The following is a 9,928-nucleotide window of genomic DNA, read 5'->3' as shown; positions in this document are numbered from 1 at the left end:
ATCCTATCCGATCCTCTATCGTATCCTATCCTGTATCGTATCCAATCCTCTATCCTATCCTCTATCCTATCCTATCCTCTATCCTATCCTATCTTCTATCCTATCCTATACTCTATCATATCCTATCCTCTATCCTATCCGATCCTCTATCGTATCCTATCCTCTATCCTATCCAATCCTCTATCCTATCCTCTATCCAATCCTATACTCTATCCTATCCTATCCTCTATCCTATCTTATCCTCTATCCTATCCTATCCTCAATCCTATCCTATCCTCAATCCTATCCTATCCTCTATCCTATCCTCTTCTCTATCCTATCCTATCCTCTATCCTATCCTATCCTCTATCCTATCCTATCCTCTATCGTATCCTATCTTCTATCGTATCCTATCCTCTATCCTATCCAATCCTCTATCCTATCCTCTATCCTATCCTATCCTCTATCCTATCCTATCCTCAATCCAATGCTATACTCTATCCTATCCTATCCTCTACCCTATCCTATCCTCTATCCTATCCTCTCCTCAATCTTATCCTATCCTCTATCCTATCCTCTCCTCAATCCTATCCTATCCTCTATCCTATCCTATCCTCTATCCTATTCAATCTCATATCCTATCCTATCCTCTATCATATCCTATCCTCTATCGTATCTGTTCGGGAATCGGTGACGAGTTGCTCCGAGCAACACGGGCAGCGGGCCTATCCCGCGACTTTGTACGATTCAAAACCGCGCGCGCTCAGGCGTAGCGCTAATTAGCTCCCGAGCACGTCTGTCTCTGCGAATAAGCCCACGGCACACTAGCCAATCGTCGCACTCGCGAGTGACGACATCCGCGAGCGATTCCCGGAATCGGCCTTCTTTTTCGGCGAACCGTCTTAGCGATCGCACGTGATACAAAACCGTTCCTTTAAGCCGTGATTTCGAAAAGTACCGCGCGTACCGGATAACTCACACAACGTATATCGTGTACGCAGGGTTTAACAATCAAGTGTGAACCTTTATTTCCAATTACAAGTGTGACAACGTACAGTGCATTCTTTTCTTATCGACCGACCACGTGCTCGATCCGATTTTCCTTGTTCGCATAGTCCCGGCGCTCGGAGTTTTCGCCCTATCCGTTTCCGACCATCCGCCTCGAATTTCCAAGCCTTCCGATAAGGCTGTCCCAGCCACCCATTCCCAAACATTTTGGTCCTTCGAGCCGGATTGGAATCGAGGAACCACGTGCCGGAAACGCCGCCATTAATACGGAGACTCCCTTGCCGTCACCATGAGCCAGTTCGAAGAGCTGCTTCACAAGCAGAACCAGACTCTCAGATCCATCGAGAGGGCTCTATCCAATTTTAAGAAGCTGGGTCAAGCCAAAATGACTTCAGCAACCACGCAGAACCGGATGGCCGCCCTGAAGGAAGCCTTCAACCAAGCGCAAGACCTCGACGCGAGACTCAACGCTACTGCTGATCCGAAGGCGAAGTCGAGTCACCCCTACTTCGCGGACAACGTCTTTGAAGCGGCTGAGGACAACTACCTGGAGGCATCGGACTTCATGGCAGAGGTACTGAAAATCGCTACCGCCGCCGAGCCGGCATCCAGCAAAGGTGTGAGTACCTCTCCAATACCTACGTCCAGGCCGACCGCGCGTCTACCGCAAATCCAGTTGCCGTCGTTCGACGGATCGTTCGAGGCTTGGGAAAGCTTTCGCGACCGTTTTTCCTCAATGGTCATCGATGAACCCTCCCTCGCGAACGTTGACCGATTACATTTCCTGTGCTCGTCGTTAAAGGGCGAAGCGAGTAACGCGATCGCTCACCTACCAATCACCGACCAGAACTTCGCCGTCGCGTGGGAGCTCATTACGTCGCGATACGAAAATAAACGCCGCTTAATCACGACGCACCTTACCACGTTGTTTTCGCTCCCACAAGTAAATTCCGAATCGTCGCGAGAATTACGTGACCTACGCGACCGAATCAACGTTTCTACACAAGCGCTCAGAAATCTAAAACGTCCCGTTGATCAATGGAGCGATATTATTGTTTTCCTCGGCGTTCAAAAGCTAGACCGATCGTCGCGGAAAGCGTGGGAACTCAAATTAGAAAACGCGAACGAGTTTCCAACGTATGCCGAATTCGACACGTTCCTCGAGTCGCGATCGCGAGCGCTCGAAGCCATGGCGCCGATTCAAATTGGAGGTCCAACCGACACCGTAATCGTGAAACGACCGAAAACAAAATCACTCGCTACGCACGCGACCGCTGTCTCCACCGCGACCTGTTCTGTTTGTCGACAGAACCACCTTATTTACCGGTGCCCGACGTTCGTCGCTCAATCGCCGTCCGACCGTTACAATATCATCAAAACACAGCGACGCTGTATCAATTGTTTCTCGGCTAAACACGCGAGCGCGCAATGCACGAGCCAACACCACTGTAAGGAATGCAAGCAGCGGCATCACACGCTCTTACATTTTCCACGCGCCTCCGATGATCAGCGCGTCGCAAACCCGAATCCGGCCGTCGCGTCCGATAACGAGCCCACGATCAGCGCCAATCTGGTCTCCGACTCGCCAACTCGTTACGGCGTGCTTTTATCGACTGCCCATGTACAGGTACATTCACCACACGGTCGGCGTACCACCGTCCGTGCGCTCCTGGACCAGGGCTCCGCGGCGACATTAATCTCGGAACGGACCGCTCAGTTGCTGCGCCTCCACCGAACGCGGACACTAATTCGAGTCACCGGTATCGGCGAAACGCAATCAGTCGCAAACTCCACGGTTCGAATCACCGTTTCTCCAGCGAGGAAGGATCAACCTGCATACTCGACGACGGCGGTGATATTAAAAACGCTCACGAGTTACGTGCCACCTAAAAAACGAACCGATATTAATTGGTCTCACCTTTCAGACCTGGAGCTGGCCGACAGAAACCCCATGAGCTCGGAGCCGATCGACCTCATCATCGGGGCCGACTTATATAGCCAGGTCATAGTCGGAGGCATACGAAGGGGCTTACCTGCAACTCCGGTTGCCCAGAATACCACTCTCGGGTGGATCCTATCCGGTCCCGTTGCATCCTCTCCAACCCTATCGTCCATCGGTGTCCATCACTGCGCCAACGTTGAGCAGCTCGACCAAGCCCTCAGAAGGTTCTGGGAAATCGAGGAAATCTCCACCTGTAGGTTCCTTACGAAGGACGACGAACAATGCGAGAACCACTTTCGTGAAACACATACCCGTGATCCAGATGGACGCTACGTCGTCCGCCTACCATTTCGTCATGAGCCACCTCTCGAATTAGGCGACTCCCGCCTCGCCGCTCTTCGGAGCTTGCAGCGTGTCGAACAACGCCTGCGCTCCAACCCTGCCCATGCGGCCCTGTATCAGGACTTCCTGCGTGAGTACGAAGTCCTCGGTCACATGCGGCAAACCCCGGTAGCACCAATCCACTCCTCCGCTCAAGCGTACTATATTCCGCACCACGCGGTGTTCAGAGAGAGTAGCTCCACGACGAGCCTCCGCGTGGTCTTCAACGCGTCCTGTCGTACCACTAATGGCCAGTCTCTGAACGACCACCTTCTACCGGGTCCAAAGCTCCAAGGCGACTTGATTGCCATCCTGCTTCGCTGGAGGCAGTCTAGGTTCGTCTACGCGGCCGACATCGCTAAAATGTACCGCCAAATTAAAGTCCATGAGCACGATCTCAACTATCAGCGAATCCTGTGGCGCCCTTCGCCAACCGAACCGATTAAGGAGTACCAACTCCGAACCGTTACTTACGGGACATCCTCAGCTCCCTTCCAAGCGCTGCGAGTCATCCAGCAGCTTGCTGTCGACGAAGGGCAGCGATTCCCCATGGCCGTTCCGGTCCTGCAAGACCAAACCTACGTCGACGACTGTCTATTTGGTGCCGACAGCCCGGAGCTCCTGCGACGAACTCGCGATCAGCTGATCGCGCTGCTCCAAGCAGGCGGGTTTCGACTCCGTAAGTGGGCGAGCAACACATCGTCCCTGCTCGAGGACATTGACCCAGCGGATCACGGACTCGCATCGACCAAATCGATTACCACCGCAGACACGATCCCAATACTCGGGATAGCGTGGATCCCCGCGCTAGACCGATTCCAGATTCGGCTCCACCACTCCACAGAGCCAACCAACACAAAGAGAGCGGTCCTGTCAGCCCTGGCACGTCTATTCGACCCGCTAGGCTGGATCGCCCCGGTCGTTGTCACGGCCAAGCTGATAATGCAGCGGTTGTGGGCGGCACGGTGCGATTGGGACGAACCTATTCCCGACAGGCTTCGTCACGAATGGCAAACTTATCTCGGTAACCTTCCGGGCCTTGAGGCGATCCAGATCCCTCGTCCCATAGCGTCGGGCTCGGTCCGAAGGCGAAGTCTTCACGGCTTCGCCGACGCCTCCTCGACGGCCTACGCTGCAGCAGTCTATATCCGCAGCGTGCTTCAGGATGGCCGAGTAGAAATCGAACTCCTTCTAGCGAAATCACGGGTGGCCCCCGTGAAAACCATTAGCGTGCCTCGCCTTGAACTGAGCGCCGCGCTCCTACTCGCCAGTCTCGTCGCCTTCGTTCGCTCATCGTTACGGTACGAACAGTGCGACACCCACTGCTGGACCGACTCGAGCATCGTCCACACCTGGCTCAGCCAATCTCCGGCGAAATGGAAGACCTTTGTCGCCAACCGAGTCGCAAAAATCCAGGCGTCTCTTCCTGACGTGCTCTGGCATCATGTCCCAACGCAGGACAATCCTGCCGATTGTGCCTCAAGAGGCATATCTCCACGCGAATTGCAGAGTCACCCACTCTGGTGGCACGGGCCAACCTGGCTTGAAAAACCTTCTGAGGCTTGGCCGACTCGCACCTTCGACTCCACTTCGCACACAGAATGCGAAGCGCGACCTGTCTCCATCGCCAGCATGGTCTCAGTTCCCGACAAGGTCAACTTGGCTTCACGCTACTCGTCGTGGCCGAAGCTGATCCGGGTGACCGCGTATGTGCAGCGCTTCATCAAGAGGCTGCGGTCGCAACCTCGCGGCTGCACAACGACGGCCCTCCTCCCGGACGAAGTCGCAGAAGCAAAACGCCACTGGCTCAAGCAAATCCAAGCCGATACATTTCCTCAGGAGCTGCGTACGCTCGCCGCTCACGGAACCGTTCCCAAACAAAGTCCATTATCATCCTTGAACCCGTACCTCGATTCGGACGGGCTCATCCGAGCCAAAGGACGGCTGTCGAAGGCGCAGCCTGAAATCGAAAACGAACCGATCATCCTTCGCTCCCATCCTCTCCTGTCACTCCTCATACACCATACCCATCTCACGAACCTTCATGCGGGACCTCAGCTCACACTCGCGTGCCTCCGACATGAATACTGGATTCTGCGAGCACGTGCAACAGTCCGAGCTGTGCTGCACCGGTGCGTTCCATGCACCCGGGAGCGGGCTGCTATTCCTCACCAGCTCATGGGGGATCTGCCAGCCTCACGCGTCACTAAAGCTGAAAGAGCATTCACTCACACCGGCGTCGACTATGCAGGTCCGATTCAGGTTCGAACCGCTCGTGGAAGGGGACACAAGTCACAGAAGGCGTACATCGCCGTATTCATATGCCTCACCACGAAGGCAATTCATTTAGAAGTTGTCTCCGATTACACATCAGCAGCGTTTCTCGCCGCCTATCATCGGTTTGTCTCCCGAAGAGGCCTCCCGCGCTCTATGTCCTCCGATAACGGCACAACCTTCCACGGGGCGAATCGCGAACTAACGACAGCGTACCGCGCCGCCACTCGCGACCCCGACGTCCACAATAAACTCGCTATCGACGGGGTAACTTGGCACTTTCTACCCCCCACAGCCCCTCACTTTGGAGGACTGTGGGAGGCAGCGGTCAAAAGTGTCAAGCACCACCTAAAACGGTGTATCGGTGCGCACACGCTTACCTTCGAGGAGTTGTCGACGTTCCTCTGCCGCGCCGAAGCGTGCCTCAATTCCCGCCCGATCGCTCCGACGTCCGAATGCCTCGACGACTATTCCGTCCTGACACCGGGGCATTTCTTAATCGGTGCCGCCCTCGTCGCGAGTCCGGAACCCAGTGTCCTGCACCTGGCGGAGAATCGGCTGTCCCGATGGCAACTCATCCAACGACTCACGGAGACCTTCTGGAGAGCCTGGATGACCGACTACGTGCAGACACTCCTCCAGCGTCCAAAGTGGAAAACAAGGCAAAACCTAACCAAAGTCGGCCAGATAGTCCTGCTCCGGAACACCAACACTCCTCCGTGCACGTGGGCACTGGGCCGTATCGTCGCGTGCCATCCGGGCGATGATGGGCTCGTTCGAGTCGTCACCGTAAAAACAGCCCAGGCTGAATTCAAACGCCCGATCGCGAAACTCTGTTTCCTCCCGGTCGCGATAAACGAGGCGAGCGACGCGTCCATTAGCACGTAAAGCCACGTCCCCCTGTATAATTGTACATACCGCGTAGCTCTAAGTTAGATTTAATTAGCTTTAAGTTGTATATAGTACATTAGTCACTTACCTGTACGTGACATTCGAACAACGACACCGATTGTCAGCCAAATTACGCAGTTCGGCGTGTGACAGCGGGCGACCGACCACACGCGAACATTACCGACATCAGCCGAATCTGCCGATCACTCGTTCCGTCCGCCGATGAAGCACGTACGTGCGAAAATTGTAACGCGCTTGCGCCACGGCAATCCCGTGTTGAACGCACCCGTTCAACGGGGGGGGGCGGCGTGTTCGGGAATCGGTGACGAGTTGCTCCGAGCAACACGGGCAGCGGGCCGATCCCGCGACTTTGTACGATTCAAAACCGCGCGCGCTCAGGCGTAGCGCTAATTAGCTCCCGAGCACGTCCGTCTCTGCGAATAAGCCCACGGCACACTAGCCAATCGTCGCACTCGCGAGTGACGACATCCGCGAGCGATTCCCGGAATCGGCCTTCTTTTTCGGCGAACCGTCTTAGCGATCGCACGTGATACAAAACCGTTCCTTTAAGCCGTGATTTCGAAAAGTACCGCGCGTACCGGATAACTCACACAACGTATATCGTGTACGCAGGGTTTAACAATCAAGTGTGAACCTTTATTTCCAATTACAAGTGTGACAACGTACAGTGCATTCTTTTCTTATCGACCGACCACGTGCTCGATCCGATTTTCCATGTTCGCATAGTCCCGGCGCTCGGAGTTTTCGCCCTATCCGTTTCCGACCATCCGCCTCGAATTTCCAAGCCTTCCGATAAGGCTGTCCCAGCCACCCATTCCCAAACTATCTTCTATCGTATCCTATCCTCTATCCTATCCAATCCTCTATCCTATCCTCTACCCTATCCTATCCTCTATCCTATCCTATCCTCAATCCTATCCTATCCTATCCTCTATCCTATCCTATCCTCTATCCTATCCTGTCCTCTTTCCTATCCTATCCTCAACCCTATCCTATCCTCAATTCTATCCTATACTCCATCCTATCCTATCCGCTATCCTATCCTATCCTCTATCCTATAATATCCTCTATCCTATCCAATTCTCTATCCTATCCTCTATCCTATCCTCTATCCTATCCTATCCTCTATCCGTATCCTATCCGCTATCCTATCCTATCCTCTATCCTATAATATCCTCCATCCCATCCAATCCTCTATCCTATCCTCTATCCTATCCTATCCTTTATCCTATCCTATCCTCTATCCTATCCTATCCTCTATAATATCGTATTCTCTATAATATCGTATCCTGTATCCTATCCTATCCTCTGTCCTATCCTATCCTCTATCCTATCCTATCCTCTATCCTATCCTATCCTCTATCCTATCCTATCCTCTATCCTGTCCTATCCTCAATCCTATCCTATCCTCTGTCATATCCTATCCTCTATCGTATCCTATCTTCTATCGTATCCTATCCTCTATCCTATCCAATCCTCTATCCTATCCTCTATCCTCTCCTATCCTCTATCCTATCCTATACTCAATCCTATCCTATCCTATCCTCCATCCTGTCCGATCCTCCATCCTATCCAATCCCCTATCCTATCCTTCTCTACCCTATCCAATCCTCTATCCTATCCTATCCTCTATCCTATCCTATCCTCTATCCTACCTTATCCTCTATCCTATCCTATACTCTATCCTATTCTATCCTCTATCCTATCCTATCCTCAATCCAATGCTATACTCTATCCTATCCTATCCTCTACCCTATCCTATCCTCTATCCTATCCTCTCCTCAATCTTATCCTATCCTCTATCCTATCCTCTCCTCAATCCTATTCTATCCTCTATCCTATCCTATCCTCTATCCTATTCAATCTCATATCCTATCCTATCCTCTATCATATCCTATCCTCTATCGTATCCTATCTTCTAACGTATCCTATCCTCTATCCTATCCAATCCTCTATCCTATCCTCTATCCTATCCTATCCTCTATCCTATCCTATCCTCAATCCTATCCTATTATATCCTCTATCTTCTCCTATCCTCTATCCTATCCTATCCTCAACCCTATCCTATCCTCAATTCTATCGTATACTCCATACTATACTATCCGCTATCCTATCCTATCCTCTATCCTATCCTATCCTCTATCCTATCCTATCCTCTATCCTATCCTATCCTCCATCCTATTCTATACTCTATCCTATAATATCCTCTATCCTATCCTATTCTCTATCCTATAATATCCTCTATCCTATCCAATCCTCTATCCTATCCTCTATCCTATCCTCTATCCTATCCTATCCTTTATCCTATCCTATCCTCTATCCTATCCTATCCTCTATAATATCGTATCCTCTATAATATCGTATCCTGTATCCTATCCTATCCTCTGTCCTATCCTATCCTCTATCCTATCCTATCCTCTATCCTATCCTATCCTCTATCCTATCCTATCCTCTATCCTATCCTATCCTCTATCCTATCCTATCCTCTATCCTATCCTATCCTATCCTATCCTATCCTATCCTATCCTATCCTATCCTATCCTATCCTATATCCTATCCTATCCTCTATCCTATCCTATCCTCTATCCTATCCTATCCTCTATCCTATCCTATTTTTTTTTTTTCGAGGAGGTAATCTCGTTACGGATACCCGAACCCCCCCCCCCCCCGGGGGGGTGGTCCGGGTTATGTGGGACTCCTCGGCTGGTTGGTGCAACGCCGAGTATACCCACTAACTCCTCCCCGTCCGTCCCTAGACTCCTGGGGGCACCCGTGCTCTGCGCGCGCATGTCAATCCGGTGTGCCCCCGCCTTAGCATACCACCCAGGGGGGGGACGCGGCCCCCTCCCGTACCTACTCTATCCGAAGGCACCACGCAACGGACGACGTGGCGCCTTCCCCCCCTGTTAGGCCGCCCGATGAGCATCCGAGCCCCCGCCCGAGATGCCCGGCGGCCTCCGGGGACGCCGTTGGTGACCGAGTGTAAGGGGATATCCGATCCCCCGCCTCGAGATCATCGAGGGCGTCCCCGCTCGCGTCAGAGGCGTCGCAACGGGGGTACGCCCCCGGGGCGTACCCTGCGCCGCCCCCCCCCCCTTCGGCCGGGATCGTGATTACGCTCCCGATCCCGTTCCGCAGCCTCCTTCCGCAGCATAACCCGCTCGCAGAAGGAAGCGAACCCCCTCCACACCTCCTCGCCACCGGCTGCCGCAGCGACGACAGCCGGGAGCGAGAGGTCGTGGCCCACCGCGCGCCGCAGGGCACGGCGCTCTCCCCCCCATGCCGGACACTCCTCCAGAGTGTGTTGCGCCGTGTCCCGCGGCTCGCCGCAGTGGTGACACGCCTCCTCGGTCTCCCTCCCGATGCGACACAGGTAGTCGCCGAAGCACCCGTGCCCGCTCATCACCTGCGTCACACGGTAGGAGACCCTAT

At 53.3% G+C, this 9,928-nt stretch overlaps 2 protein-coding genes across 2 annotated transcripts; both read left to right on the top strand.

The window, feature by feature from the left end:
* Positions 1-1,276: 1,276 nt before the first annotated feature.
* Positions 1,277-3,507, top strand: LOC143363786 (uncharacterized). The gene is made up of 2 exons (XM_076804317.1): positions 1,277-3,439; positions 3,499-3,507. The coding sequence occupies exons 1-2, from the start codon at positions 1,277-1,279 to the stop codon at positions 3,505-3,507; spliced, it is 2,172 nt and encodes a 723-aa protein (XP_076660432.1).
* A 352-nt stretch (positions 3,508-3,859) lies between these two features.
* LOC143363785 (uncharacterized) lies at positions 3,860-6,472 on the top strand. Its single transcript, XM_076804316.1, has one exon. The coding sequence runs from the start codon at positions 3,860-3,862 to the stop codon at positions 6,470-6,472; it is 2,613 nt and encodes an 870-aa protein (XP_076660431.1).
* The last annotated feature ends 3,456 nt before the right edge of the window (positions 6,473-9,928 follow it).

Source organism: Halictus rubicundus, unplaced genomic scaffold (genome assembly GCF_050948215.1).
Source record: "Halictus rubicundus isolate RS-2024b unplaced genomic scaffold, iyHalRubi1_principal scaffold0122, whole genome shotgun sequence".
NCBI classification, from domain to species: domain Eukaryota; kingdom Metazoa; phylum Arthropoda; class Insecta; order Hymenoptera; family Halictidae; genus Halictus; species Halictus rubicundus.
This window is presented reverse-complemented; position numbering and strand designations above follow the sequence as displayed.

What these genes read in the sequence shown, in the direction of transcription:
- LOC143363785 (XM_076804316.1), top strand. Translation starts at nt 3,860, where the DNA reads ATGGCCGTTCCGGTCCTGCAAGACCAAACCTACGTCGACGACTGTCTA.
- LOC143363786 (XM_076804317.1), top strand. Translation starts at nt 1,277, where the DNA reads ATGAGCCAGTTCGAAGAGCTGCTTCACAAGCAGAACCAGACTCTCAGA.